The sequence below is a fragment of the Emys orbicularis genome, chromosome 14 (assembly GCF_028017835.1).
Source record: "Emys orbicularis isolate rEmyOrb1 chromosome 14, rEmyOrb1.hap1, whole genome shotgun sequence".
Classification (NCBI taxonomy): Eukaryota; Metazoa; Chordata; order Testudines; family Emydidae; genus Emys; species Emys orbicularis.
In genome coordinates, this window is record NC_088696.1 from 2,594,315 (window position 1) to 2,608,630 (window position 14,316).

General features: G+C 58.8%; 1 protein-coding gene across 1 annotated transcript in view; it reads right to left on the minus strand.

Moving 5' to 3' along the window:
• Positions 1-2,116: 2,116 nt before the first annotated feature.
• Positions 2,117-14,316, minus strand: part of WWP2 (WW domain containing E3 ubiquitin protein ligase 2) — an 88,449-nt gene continuing 76,249 nt past the window's right edge. The window contains exons 13-24 of the mRNA XM_065416328.1: positions 13,901-14,029; positions 13,356-13,434; positions 13,146-13,217; positions 12,908-12,996; positions 10,598-10,757; positions 8,818-8,951; positions 8,351-8,491; positions 7,544-7,664; positions 6,953-7,057; positions 6,199-6,295; positions 4,251-4,323; positions 2,117-3,983 (exon numbers count right to left, since the gene is read on the minus strand). Of these exons, the coding sequence (XP_065272400.1) occupies positions 3,884-3,983; positions 4,251-4,323; positions 6,199-6,295; positions 6,953-7,057; positions 7,544-7,664; positions 8,351-8,491; positions 8,818-8,951; positions 10,598-10,757; positions 12,908-12,996; positions 13,146-13,217; positions 13,356-13,434; positions 13,901-14,029 (1,300 nt within the window). The 3' untranslated portion in view covers positions 2,117-3,883. The remainder of the gene's footprint in view (positions 3,984-4,250; positions 4,324-6,198; positions 6,296-6,952; positions 7,058-7,543; positions 7,665-8,350; positions 8,492-8,817; positions 8,952-10,597; positions 10,758-12,907; positions 12,997-13,145; positions 13,218-13,355; positions 13,435-13,900; positions 14,030-14,316) is intronic.

The window sequence follows — 14,316 nt, forward strand, 5'->3', positions numbered from 1 at the left end:
CTCATTCATTCAACAGGGCAATTGATTACAAAGTGGGGGGAAGATCTTATTCTACTTCTAGCAAAAAGACATTTTTCTTTTACCTTAATTATACTACCTTAGAGGCCCGCTATATCATATTAGCGAGGTTCATTACCGCTGTTTCGGTGGGGCAGCCATGGGGAAGGAGGGTTTGTTTCCGTGGGGCAGGTGGCGCTGGGGTGAGGGGTTGTTGGGGGGGTTGTTTTGGGGGGGGCTGGGTGGCGCTGGGGGGTTCCATGGGGCAGGCAGCGCTGGGGTGGTGGTGTTGTGTTTCGGGGGGGCTGGGCGGTGCTGGGGGGTGGGGTTCAGCGGGTCTAGGGGGTTTCGGCCCTCAGCTGTTTTCTTTGGAGTAATATGGCCCTTGCCGCTTTACGAGTTGTGCAGGCCTGAATTACAGCCTTTCAGGAGCCGTCAGCCTCACCTCCAGCGGGGCAGCGGGAGAGGAGGGCTGCAGTGCAGGCTCATGGCCCATACGGACACTTACTCACCAAAAATGGGCATGTGGGTAGCAACTAAAGTCTAGATCCTGCTCCAAGCCCTCTGGGCACAGTCCAGGATGGAGCAAGGGAAGCATGGGGAGGGGAAGGGGGAGGGGGGTGTCTGTGGCTGACATTGGGCTGGTTGCTGCTGGGGCACCTGAAAGCTTTTCTCTCCCGTGAACACTGCAGCTCTGTGTCCTTAAGCAAACTTGGCTCTTGGCTGTATTCCAAGCTGAACGTGTCAAAGCCGCTGGCCCCTCCTCTCCATTCCGTCCATTTACCGCGCTGCCCTTTAGCCCCAGAAAGGGCCTGGCCCTCAGATGCTGAAGACAAGGCTCCTCAGCAGGGAAATTGCCCCAACGCTCCCACCCTTCCCTTAGCTGCAAAATCCTCCCCCCTAACAAGCCACCCCACCCTGCTGCAACCACCATCCAAATACCAGCTCAGAACTGCCAACCATTCCTGGACTCCATCAAGTGTCCCAGAGGCTGGACCTCACCCCTCCAGCACACAGCCCATCAGTGCCGGCTCTTGCTCCCAGGGAGCAGCAGGAGCTAGTGGACTCAGGGGGGAAGGGGAGGGGAGACATTGAACTGCCCCTAGTCATTTGAGGGGCAGCTCCAACTCTCCCCTTCCGCTGCAGTGGCCCAGATGACCCAGGCTGTCACAATGGGGCACTGTTCACCTGCGGCAGCGTGTGGTCTAACTTTCCTTCTAGCCCCTGGGATGGGCGCCTCCTCACCCCGACACACAGGTGATGCCAGAACCACCTCCCCTCTCTGAGCAAGCCTGGCAGAGCAGCCTCCCTAACCCGCCCATCTTTGCTGGGGATGCTCACTTCATTCTGGACAGCCCCCCTCTGCCCTTCACCACGGCCCCTCCAGAACAGAGCAACTGCACATGCAAGGCCAGCTCCGAGTTCTGTTCCACCCAAGCAGTTCAGCTCCCCAAGCCTCCCTTTGCAGGCTAGCCCCCACTGGCTCCGGGCAGGGAGGGCACAGTGGAGCATGGCCAGCCGAGGATCAGGGGGTGGAGGATTTATAGCAGCACCTAGTAACAGTCCAGGCTGCTCCATCCAGTGCGACAGAGCAGCCCCCCCCCCTCGCTTCTCCACAAAGCCCCTGCCCAGCACCAGTTGCGGTGGGTGCAGGCGCAATGGAGGCGCTACACAGAATGGCACCGGAAGAGTCCAGCTGTCCCTGAAGGCACTCGGGTCCCACGGTGATGAGGACAGAAGCTGCTGCTGGTGCCTGAAGTCCCAATGCTGGGGCCACAAACATGTGCTGCATTTTTTAGATGTTTCCTTCCTACTTCCATGACTTTACACTGCATCCTGCATGCCCGAGGGGGCTGTGCTCTGCTCCTTGGGAGCATTCGCCCCCGGGCCCCGGCTGCTCAGAGCGACGGGGACAGAATCAGGGTTAAATTCAGCTGGAGCTGTGCAGAGCAAAGCTCTGGCAAATATTTCCAACCCCCCTGGAGTTTTTATAGCATCTTGGGGGTGGGGGGTGCTCTGGGAAATCCTCTGTAAGAATTTAAGCCCTGGACAGAACCTCTCTCTTCACAGGACTCTATTGATCTGCCACCTTCACAGAGTCACACGCAAACCCCCAAGCAGCTGCTGATCGTTTATTGCACAAGAAATTGGCATCACTGAGGCAGGATGGTGCAGTACAAAACTATCAAGGTTACCGCTCCAAAGCTATTGCAATTTGTTGTATCCATAGACTTCATTATATACAGCTATGTACACAGATGCTCTCACACGCACGCGGGGCCCACCCCCCCCACACACACCAACACTTGGGCCATTGCTGTCCTCAAGCCTGGGAAGGGTGAACTCTCTGAGGCAGCAGCCTAGGCCGGCAGAGGTGGTAGAATAAGGAAACAGCAGAGAGCTGGATTCTGCCCTCACTTACAGCAGCGTAACTCCAAGGGCTTCTGATCTCCACCGCGGTCTGGGACAGAAGAATCAGGCCAAGAGTTTCCACTTGAACCCACAGACGGAGCAAAGGCCACATGAGCTCTTTGCACATGGGCGCTCAGCTGCCGGGCTCAGGGCAAGTCGGGAGGGGTCACTGCTTTGAAAAGCTCTCTGCTCGTTTCAGCGGCGAAAGAGCCCGTTTCACAGCCCTCAGCTGCAGGCGCTGCAGGACCGGAGCGCGATTGAACAGCGCGTTGTCTGTACAAAACACGAGCGGAGCCTCTAGAATCCTATTAAAGAGCATCACCACCACCTAGCAATACATTCCATTGAAATAGTTAAATAAAGAGCAAGGGGGCCACACACACTCGCAAATCAAAGCACAGGCCTACGCCCCCGCCTGCCTGCCTCGGGGCGACCCTCCCCACTGGTCACTCCTTCGGGGCAGAGTTCCCAACCACATCCATCCTGTGCAGAGACAACTGACAGGTAAGGGCGCCCCCCGCCCACTGGCTGGGAAGGAGCCGGCTGAAGGTCAGTGGGAGTTTTGCCATTGCCTCTGTTGGGGGCAGGATTGGGCTCATGGACGTCACTACCCAGCACCACCTGAGTAGGAGCTTTAGTTACTTTAATCGATACACCAGGAAAAATAGATGTGAAAAACGACCCTTAAAAAGCAGATCCCTGCTCGTTTGCAGCGAACGCTAAAAAGCTCTGTCCAGCGCTAGGCCCTGGCAGGAGCTTCCCCAGACAGAAGTGCCCACCCGGCCCTGCTGTCTCGGGCCGTTCCGAGCAGCCCCAATCCAAAGGGACGCAGGGCCACAGCTAAACACTCCGTGCACTAACAAAGGAAAGACACGCTGCAGGAAATCACTGGGTTTGGTCGGAATTCTCTGCTTTCCATTCATTCAATGCCCGTTTTCCAGGTGGCAGAGGTAACGATTGCACACATTTCTTTGATGCAAGGTGGCTCGGGGAGGTGTCTTCACTACTGCCCAGCCTTGGGGGGACACTGCCGTCTCTCAGGGGGTCCCTGCTGCAGGCCCAAAGACCCCAAGGTCTGGAGCTCAGACACTGGGCTGCAGTTGGATAGTGACTGGAACTTGTACAGGGTCCGGCCCCCAGGAGGGCACCACGTGGCAAGGGGCCAGTGATCCAGCCCCCTCCCAGCCATCTGCTTCGTTCCCCCTCAGTAGTGGCATATGGGCGGGCTCTTGTGTCCGTCTCCCCCCTAACACCTTGGGCTCACTTTGGAGGTGGGGGGGCAGCCCGTCTGCCATTGGGCTGCATTGGCACCAGCCTAACCCAGGAACAAGAGTGACAGACAAACTCCCAGGGAGGGAGGGAGACAAACTGCTCTCTGCCTGCCCTGAGAGCGAGAGCACCCAGCGTGCAGCCTGCTCCAGACGCTGCTCTGCCCTGGGCCGGCCGGGGGGTGCTGGGGAAGGAGCAAGCGCCATTACTCCTGGCCAAAGCCTTCTGTCTCCTCAATGGCATACAGCAGCTTCTCCTTCAGCTGTTCATAGCTCTTGTAGGGAGGAAGATCCAGGCGGTTAAAGCTGGCGAGAAAACAAAGGCTGTCAATGCAGTGGCAATTTCCCCCTTCCCCCGCCCCCATGCTCTCCTGAGGCAGGGGCATCTCCCTGCTCTCTCAGCCACGCTCTGGGGCTGCACTTTGAGATGCATAAGCTGGCCCCAGCACACGGAAGTTGTGGCCACATCCCCCGCAAAGCCCATGGTGGAGCTGGTTTGAGAGCAAGCAAGGGGTAGCCCCACATAGACTGCTTGGATTCACCCCCATCTGCTCCAAGAGGAATGAGACTCACCAGGTGTGACTCCGGGGCAGCCACGTCTCTTTGCCAACTTTATCGATGCAGAACTTCTGCGGCCCATTACTGCCTGTCAGTCACGAACAGAACAACTCATTACATTACAGGAAAGGAAACACTGAAAGCTGGAAAGGACACTTCACGCAACATCTAGCTAACCCGTGGAACTCACTGCCACAAGATCTCATTGAGGAAAGAGCTCAGTAGAGATTTATATGGGTAATAAGATTACCCACAGTAACACTAACTAGGATAAACATTTCCCTTATCAGGTAATACAGCTCTTGTGCTCCAGGGCTTAAGCCAACATTACCAGCCTGGGATCAGGAAGAAATTTCCCCGATAGGTATGTTAGTGCATAAATGGCCACTAAGGGGTTTCTTCTACCTTCCTCTGAAGCAGCTGGTACTGGCCACTGACAGGATGCTGGACTAGACAGACCATTCATCTGGCATGCGATGCCAAACCTGGGCTACTGGTGGCAGTCGGTTAGAGATCACCAAACCAGACTAGAGAGCAGGACTAACAGCTCTTTAAACAGCTACATATAATGTGCAGGAAGAAAAACTTATCATGGGGGATTTCCGTCTGAGGGACATATGCTGGAGGTCTGCTGTCATGATGGAAATGTCCCTGGAGTTTCTAAAAATTATAGACAATTTTCTAACAAGAAATATTGCAGCCAGCTCAGGGTAATTCCATATAAGACCTCATTTGGATATCTGAAGATGAACTGATCACTGAATAAAAGTTGTGGTTGCCTAGGTGAAACTGATCATGACGGATCACATTTGTTATGAGCAAACAGTATATAGTCCTGACCAGTAATACATATACTTTGGGCTGAAAGTTGAAAATCATTATGAGTAAAAATGATTAGGAAGAAAAATGTAAACAATTTAAACAAAACATGAAGGGTAACTGGGAGTTGTCTAGGAAAACTAAACTAAATACCCAACAAAACACAATTTCACAATTACAAAGGAATGCTTCTTCAGTTAAAAAATATCCTGATTAATAAGAAAAGTAAAAACAGAACTAAAAATAATATATAACGAATGGAAAAAGAAGAAAGTTGATAGTAATGACTATAAATGAACAGTGATGAAATGCAGACTATTGATAAGGGAGGCTAAAGGTATCAGTGAAAAAAATCTATGCCCAGTAGGTTTAAGGAATATTCACAGCTCCATGGAATAGTCACAGCTTATAGTAATAATGGAATACTTTCTATTCCAACAGTAACAAGGGAGGATGTTAAATAGCAACGGCTAAAGTTAAACATTTTTAAACATGCAGGATCGGATAACTTCAATTCAAGAGTTTTAAAAACAATTGGCCGAGGAACTCTCTGAGCCACTGATGTTGATATTTAACAAATTTTGGAACACTGGGGAAATTCCAGGGGACTGGGAAAAAAGCTAATGGGACAGTATTTAATAAGGGGAAACAGGATAACCTGGGTAACTATATGCTGACTAGGTTTACATCAATTCCATGAAAATAATGGAAAGGCTGATACAAGATGCAATCAGTAAAGAATTAAATGATGGTAGCATAATTAATGCCAAACAGCTGGTTTTATGGAAATTAGGTTTTGTCAAACAACACTGATCCCATTGTTTGATGAGATTACAGGTTTGGTTGACAAAGATAACTGTGTTGACAGATATCCGACTGCTGTAAGGCATTTGGCTTAGTACAGTACAACATTTGGTTAAAAATGTGAGAGCTGGGGGGAATTCTGTCCCTTCTCTGTGCCTTAGCTTACTTCCCTGCCTTTGTAAATGCTCTGAGCTGTACCGCGGAAAGGCGAGTATAACAGTCATAACATTGCCCACCTCTGCACCCCGCCCTTCCACACCACTGGACTATCGTGAGTCTCTCTCCCCTTTATCCCCCTGCCCCCTTCCTGTGCACCCTGGGGCAGCTGGGAAATAAATACCAATGAGCTCTGCGAATCCTCCAACTGGTAGGCGGCAGGTCCCTGTAACGAACTGTAAAAGCCGGATCCTCTTCTCATTGTCCATCTCCTTAATCACCTGCAACCAACAGAGTAGATGCAATGAGACAGGGATTCTGCCATCACCTGTGTGCTCCTAGCTTCAGCAATGGGGCTTGGGATTGGGGGGCGGGGGGGCAGCATCTCTCACTCCTGCCTCAGTGGCTCCTGTCCAGCTCCAACAGGAAACCAAACCACAAAACACAGAGCATCCCCCAGACGCTGAGGCTGCAGGATCTAATCTACGATCCACAGGGGTGCAGGATGGGAGTAGCGCCCAGCCTGAGAATCCTCAGGAGAGATGACTCCACGCCCGACCCTGAGTCTCCCGGACACGGGCTTTACCCCGCACTGCCCTGGCTGAGGACCAGTTTGCTCCCCTTCTGTCCTGACTGCTCACTGAGGAGAAGACACACCTGAATTGGGGCTGCTTTATTTCCAGCCTCTTTTGTCACCGTCTCCCATCCTGCCTCCCCCAGAGCAGCAGCTATTGCTGGAAACAGGCTGACCACTAAGTGCTGCCTGCTGCCCTGAGCAACTCCGGAGCCGCTGCCAGCTACGACCAAAGCCCTCGTGCTGGAGATGTGCTCGGTTTCATCTCATTCTGCCTGGAGGCTGGTGAGCAGTGGAGCCAGGCTGATCCTGCCTCCCAACCCCACTCCCTTCGGGATGGCTCCCAGGTGCCTTTCAGGCTCACCTGCCAGAACCACTGGATCTGCTTGCTGTTCTTGGTGTAGTGCCGGTAGATGGTGTTCTTCTGCCAGTCGCTCATGTCCATCTCCTGCATGCCGCAGAGCATCAGCTAGGGAACCAGGGGACAAGTCAGCAGCCAACCACAGACTCTCCCCCACCCGCACTCTAAGCGGGAGAATGGCTGGAGTGGCACATGCACTAGTTCCTCCAGGGTCAGACTAGGCAGCGGGGTTCCATTTCCGCCCGCGACCCAGGCACTGGAGAAGTCAGGGGCTCGGCAGGAAGTCTCCAGTTCGGTAGGGGCCAGCCCGGCAGTAGGTCACCTGCTCTACAGGCCTGACAACTTCCAGCAGGCGGCACGAGAGCTTGTGTCCGGATAATGCCCCCCTGCCAGGGCAGCATTTCAGGAGCAGAGTTAAATACAAACTGTATTTTCACTAGGCCCTGAGCCAGACTGGGGTGGATTCTTGGCCATTAGCCGGCAGCCCCTCCTGCCCCAGCTGATGCTAGGACCTCTCTGCTGTGGGACAGCGAGCACCAATGCTCGGGACTCGCCCAGCCAGGGGCGCGGAGACCCAGCAGTTCGCTGACTCACCTCTAGCTCCTTCTCATCGAAGTACCGCAGCCACTCCAGTGGCGCCACCTCATTGAAGCCATCCAGGAAGGCCTTGGTCTGCTCCTCCACGCCCCGCGTGAACCTCCAGTCCGTCAGCAGCCTGCAAGGGCAGACATGCAACCCGGGGCGCACCCCAGCCAAGCTCTCAGACATGGTACCCGCAACCAACTCCCAGAGCCCTGCTGTCTGAACCTCTGATGTTCCCGGCCAGCAGCAGGGCAAGTGCAGGGGAGAGGAGCCGGGCAAATTCTCAAGGTTCCTCCCGATCCTTTCTTGTGTGGTGTTCCTGCCTCCCAAAGCCCAGAGCGGTGGCTCTCTGAGGCCTGCTGGCAGAGGGCACTTTGGGAACAGAGACCTGCTGTCGTGGGTGCGCTGGCGACGCCTGTCCACAAGGCTGGCCTGGCCTGGCCACAGGGATGCACCAACTCGAACCGGGTTTGGGGGATTTTGCTGCTGCCTGGGCCCAACTCAGCACTGAACCAGCAGCACTCCAAGCTGTGGTGGGCAGGCAGCTGAGCGGCTGCAGCCGCAGGGCCTGGGGCAGAGGGAAATAAGAACCTCCCCCAATGCTCTACCTCCCCTCTCAAAGTGCTGGCAACCCCGCCCCACCCCCAGAGCCAGATCCCGACTGAGCGCTCAGGGCTGGGGCAGGGCCACCCAGCCCACAGCCCATCTCCTCCTGTCTGCTGCCCACGTCAAAGCCAAGTAGCCCCGGGAGCAGCCCCATGCCCCCGAGCCCCACACTCCATGCCAAGGTTGGGGGAGAGCCCAGGCACTGGTACTCACATGATATACTCTTCCTTATTCTCCTCCGTCACCCGGATACTCTCCCCTCCTTCCTTCAGCTCGTGTGTTGTCACCTTGCCCAGAATCTCCATGTCCTGGATGAAGAACAGCTCCAGGCCACACTCCTCCAGGCTGTTCTCCCTGGGGGAGAAGCGACACAAGGAACATTAGCCTGGCTGTACCCAGCAAGGCGAGATCTGGCAGGATGGGGGCGGCAGCACTCCCTACGGGTACCCTGGGGTCATGTGACCAAGCTGCATGCCTTGGTACGGTTGGCTTTTCTGCAGCTGCTTGGAGATTTCACAAGCTCATGTGCAGGCGTTGGTGGGTCTGATACACCAGGCCCGAGGCAGGATCCTCAGCACACTGAGCCCTGGAGTGTGGCCAGAGACCATCCTGTATGGGGACTTCACCCCATCACCCCTAGAGAAGCAGTGACCCTAGGCTGACAGGGGAGAGGCACTGACTTGATCCAGACGATGGAGTTGTAGAACTCAGGGTCGATGGATTCCAGGTCCTTCAGCGTGGGTCTCTTGTTAAGCATGCGTTTGTAGAAGGGGAGCGTGAAGCCAGTGTCAATGAATTTTCCATGATACAGCGCCTGTGCGGGAGAGAACACCCCGGTCACAGGCTCTGGGTCCCAGCATGGCCACGGACGCTGCCAAAAGCGGCAGCTAGGCCGGCGGAACGTAGCGACTAAAGCACCCGACACACTCTCCCGCCAGGTGGCTGGGGGAGCCGCATGCCGGGGGACCCTGAGGCTAGCCAGTGAGCCAAGCGGGACCCTGAGCCTCCTGGGACCACGGAGCACAGCCAGCAAGGGGGACAGGGGGACAGGTCCCAGAGGCTCGTGACTAGGAGAACGTGGCCCCTCATGATGACACAGCCCAGCCCTGGAGTCCTGCCTGCAGCGCCGGGAGTGCAGAGCACCCAACTTCCCTCCCACCCCCAATTCCATGGCGTCTCCCTCTCCGTTTGCAGCTCTATTAAGAGCACTTGTTTAAACAGCCCTGCTGTGGCCGCCCTGGATCCTGGCTTCCAGAAGCCTCAAGGCAAAGGCAGCCAAAAACAATGCAGACGCTTGTCTGAAGCAGCCCAGCGGTGATTAATAGTTGGGGAGTTTATGGGGATCCGGCTCTGCTCCGAGCAGGGCCGGGCAGCTGGGGGAGACCTGGGAAGAACGTACCAGCTTCCTGAGCATGGCACCATGGAGGGGCTGATCCCAGAGTCAGGGGACTCTGAGCCCCAGCCCCCGCCAGGCCTGAGCCCCAGGCCGTGGGGAGATGAGGCTGGGCTCAGGCCACCAGAGACAGGGGGAGTCACGCTGGCGTTTGGGCAGCTGGAAAATCTCACGTTGTTGGGGCAAAAATAGCCCCCAAAGCTGCAGATCCACTGGGACACTGGGGTGGCAGCCAAGGAGCTGGGCACATCCCCGCAGTACAGCTGGGCAAGGCCCCGGGAACCGCCTCCGATACACAGGCACCCCCCCCCAACCTCCTCTGATACACAGGCCCACCCCCTCTGGCCACCCCAATGTGCCTCCTCCGATACACAGACCCCCCCCGGCCAATACACAGACCTCCCCCCGGCCACCCACTGAACCTCCTCTGGCCTCCTCCTCCAATACACAGATCCCCTCCCCCCTCCAGCCACCTCCCTCCTGAACCACCTCCAATACACAGACCTCCCCGCTACCTGAACATCCCCCCGAACCTCCTCCGATAGACCCCCCCCTCCAGCCAGCCCGATGTGCCTCCTCTGATACATAGGCCCTACTCTCGCCCCACAATACACAGCCCAACTGAGACATCCCGCTCACCTCCACCCCAGACACAGACCCCAGAGCCCCACGCCCCCGCCCCACTCACAGTGCACCCTGACCCCCAAGCTGTTCCTGAGGCTGCGGATCTGGTGAAGCCCACAGTCCGGCCAAGCACACGGCTCCTCCCCTCCGAGTCCTGGCCTCTGGGATGGAGCCACCTTTGGTGCCATCTATGCCCTCCCCACCCTCCAAGTCGAGGCTGGGCCCCAACTGCTCCTGCACACCCAACCCGGGCCAGCCTGCTTGCTGCTGGCCCTCCAAGGAGCTGGGCAGGCAGCTCCCCCTCCGGGGCCAAGGCTTGGAACGTTTTCGGGTTTAAGTGGCCAATCCCAGCCCCTCCTCCCCACATGGCTTGCCATGCGTGGGGCCAGGCCTGCTCTCCTCACTGACTGGCCCCTTTCTCCGCCCGGCGCCGGGGCGCTCACCATGGCGATGAAGCGGCCGATGAAGCGGAAGTAGGTGAGGTGGTCAGGGTTGATGGAGGAGGCGGGGTTGATCTGCAGGCAGTAGTTGTTCTTCCCGGCGTATTCGAACAGGCAGTACATGGGGTTGAGCACCTCGTGGGACAAGAGGAAGAACCATTCCCTGGGGGACGAGAGACCAGAGCACAGTGACGGGGGTGCTCGGCGCCCCCAAGAGGGCAGAGCTCAGCCGCTCCACTCCTGCTCTCCAGGCAGCAGGCCCCGGGCTCTGGGGGGCAGCTGGCAGGCGGGCCTGGGCCTACTGGCCCCTGCATACAAAAGCTTCACCTGGGGAAAGGGAGCAACCCAGACGCCTTTGCTCAGCCCACGCATGCCTTCTTCTGCAGCACACCCCATACACACCAGCACGGCTCTGCTGGGCCCTTTCTGAGACAGCGAGGGGAGGGGGGTCCCCACTATCCCAGGTCAGCCTCCACCCCAGAGGCAGCTGCATTTCAGAACTGCTACGTGTAGCCTGGGAAGCATTTTAGGAGACAGCAGCATGACAAAGGCTTGGAAAACATCCCAGTGAACGTGGGCCCTGGTGCATCCAGCACTCACTGGCATCGGCCCTTGGCCTGGCGGGGGTGCCGGGAGCCCCAGGGAACGCCTGTCCTACACACACGTCCCCCTGCCCAGGTCTGCACACTCCCACCAGCCACACACACCTGCCTGCCTGCCTGTCCCCCACTCACTCACCACCCGCCCACACACAAACCCCACATGCCTGCCCACCCCCAGTGCACCCATACCCGCGCCCAGAGCACAGACACCCCCCCCACCCCCGCCCAGGCCTGCCCAGGCCCAGAGACCCGCCCCCAGGCCTGCCCGCGCCCAGAGCAGACACCCGCCCCCTCCCCCCCCCCGAGGCCTGCCCACGCCCAGATCACAGACACCCGCCCAGGCCTGCCCATGCCCAGAGACCCGCCCCCAGGCCTGCCCGTGCCCAGAGCACAGACACCCGACCCCCCCCCCCCCAGGCCTGCCCGCGCCCAGAGCACAGACACAACCCCCCATGCGCACGCCTGCACACACACCCCCACATATGCCTGGCCACACCCAGAGCACATGCACACATATGTGCACACGCCTGCGCACACACACCCAAGCCCAGTGCACACACACCTGCCTGCCCCCAGAGCACATACACACGCACACCCACATACCCCTGCCCGCGCCCAAAGCACACGCACATGTATGTGCCCTTCCTGTCTCCGCCCCCTCTCCCCTCATGGGCCTTGTCTCCCGTGGCTCCTGTGCAGGGAACACTGCCCCTTCCTGGCTCATTAGCTCCATGGAGAAGCACAGGAGAGGCGCATGGTCTTTGCCTTGGTCCTCCCTAGCAGCTCAGGGAGACGAGTCGTCCTCCAACGCAGAAAGCGCCCGGTATCCTGTCCGTGGTTCTACCCTGTGGTAGAACAGCATGACGTAACCTACCATAGGGTAAAACCACTGGCAGGACACAGAGAGAGACAGAGCAGGAGCCCACGGACCAGAGACGGGAGCAGGGTCACCGTGGAGGAGTTGGGGTGTGACAGACACGAGGACACCAGGGAGCCGGGGGGGGGGGAGGGGAGGGAGGGAGGAAGAAGAGTTAGCACCAAGCCAAGCACCCAGGCAGAGGCAGGCTGGGGCCAGCAGCGACACAGACTCCTTCTCTGGCCGAACGCTGCACCATGAGGCTTTCCTCAGAGCCCCAGGGGCGCAGGCAGAGCCCCCCCATTCCCCAGAGGCACAGGCAGAGCCCCCCCATTCCCCAGCCCCAGGGGCGCAGACAGAGCCCCCCCCATTCCCCAGAGGCACAGGCAGAGTCCCCCCCATTCCCCAGCCCCAGGGGCGCAGGCAGAGCCCCCCCCCATTCCACAGCCCCAGGGGCGCAGGCAGAGCCCCCCCCCCCCCATTCCCCAGAGGCACAGGCAGAGTCCCCCCCATTCCCCAGCCCCAGGGGCGCAGGCAGAGCCCCCCCCATTCCCCAGCCCCAGGGGCGCAGGCAGAGCCCCCCCCCCCCCATTCCGCAGCCCCAGGGGCGCAGGCAGAGCCCGGAGGGGAGCCATCTGGCTCGGTTTTGTTACTGTGGTGCACACAGGATTCAGGCCATTTCTCATTCAAACCCAGCAGGACGTGCCCTGGGCTTCTCTGTCGCAGCAGGTGCTGAGCAGGGCCCTGGGAGAGGAACACGCGCCCGAGCTCTGCCCTGTGAAAGCCCCAAGCCTCTCCCTGGGCCCCATGCAGGGCATTCCCGGCAGGCTGTCCCGTTCGCTCAGCAGGACTCACCTCGCAATGCCGCCATAGTCCAGCCCCTCCTCACCGCGCATGATGATGTACAGCCTGCGCCGCAGATCATAGGGCTTCATGTTCATAATCTACGAGGGGGAAGAGATGGGCCATGTCACCCACAGGGGCTGCCCCGATATCCAGGGCCAGCCCGGCTCCTGCATCCCTGGTACCCTCTTACACGGCCCCCTTCAGAGAGCCATGCTCTGCCTGTGGCCCTCCCTGCGCAGGGACTCACCTGCTGGAAGGAGTCCTCGAAGAGCGTCTGCCGGGAAACGCTGATCTTCACGTGGCTGGGCAGCGCGTTCGACTGGAACCAAACACAGGGACTGGGCTCAGAGTCAGCACAGCTCTGCCCTCTCAGTGAGCCGCCCGCACCCCTTCCAGCCCCCAGCCTGGCTGAGCGAGAGGCTGTCCTGACCCCCGTGCCCCGCTCCCCAGTACTCACGTGACACAGGAAGCGGAACTGGTGATATTTCCAGCGAAAGCTTCGGTCGTAAGCCCCAGGGGAACCCCCCTGCTTATTCCTACAGGAGCAAACACATGGGCCTTGGCTGAGAACCTCCGGGAGCCGTGCCCCAGCCCCAGCCAGGAGAGCTCCCCCACAATACAGCAGCCACCACCTGCTCCGTGGCTGGGCCTGGCCAGCCGTTGCACAGCTGGGCACTAGGGGAACAGCAGCCCAGCGTGAGCGCGCCCAGCAGCCCAAGGGTATCGGGGAGTGGGGCGGCACAACCACCAGCCATCCGTTACTCGACCCAGTGGCCCCAGGCCACGCTGCAGGTGCACAGGGTCCCGCACTAACAGCGGCACTTGGCATCTTCCCAGCGCCTCATGACAGCCTCGCCCCTCCTGATGGGGGAAGTGGGAGTGGCCCAAGGCTACAGAGCCAACCACAGGCAGAGTGGAGGACCCAGCTCCTAGCCCGGGCGCGAGCCGCCCGGCAGCACGCGGCAGTGACAGGAGGAGGGGCCCTGGCAGGAAGCGCCTTACCCAGACTCAAAGCCGGGGCGGGGGTCTTTGAAGGTGGTGGTGCGAGTGTTGTGATCCACAAAGTAGCGCACCCCCTCGCTGGTGTATTTCATCTCCCAGCCAGGCGGCAGGGCCGGCTCCTGGATCATCCTGCCCGGCACAAGGAAAAGATTCCTGGACACGTGGCATACTGGGGGCAAGAGGGTCCCGTTCCCCTGGCATGGCCTGCTCCGGCACCCCCTAGGCTGGGAACAAGTGCAGCTCCTGGCCCCCAGCCCCTCACGCCTTGTGCCGCTCCCCTAAGCCCCAGGAGTCTCCTTGTAGCTGCAGCTCTGGCCTGGCTCCCAGGAAGCCCTTCCATGCTGCAGGACTGGCGGGGACCTGGTTCAGCCCTGGGCCAGGAGCCCTGCACCGTGTGATCTCAGCCCAGGAGATGG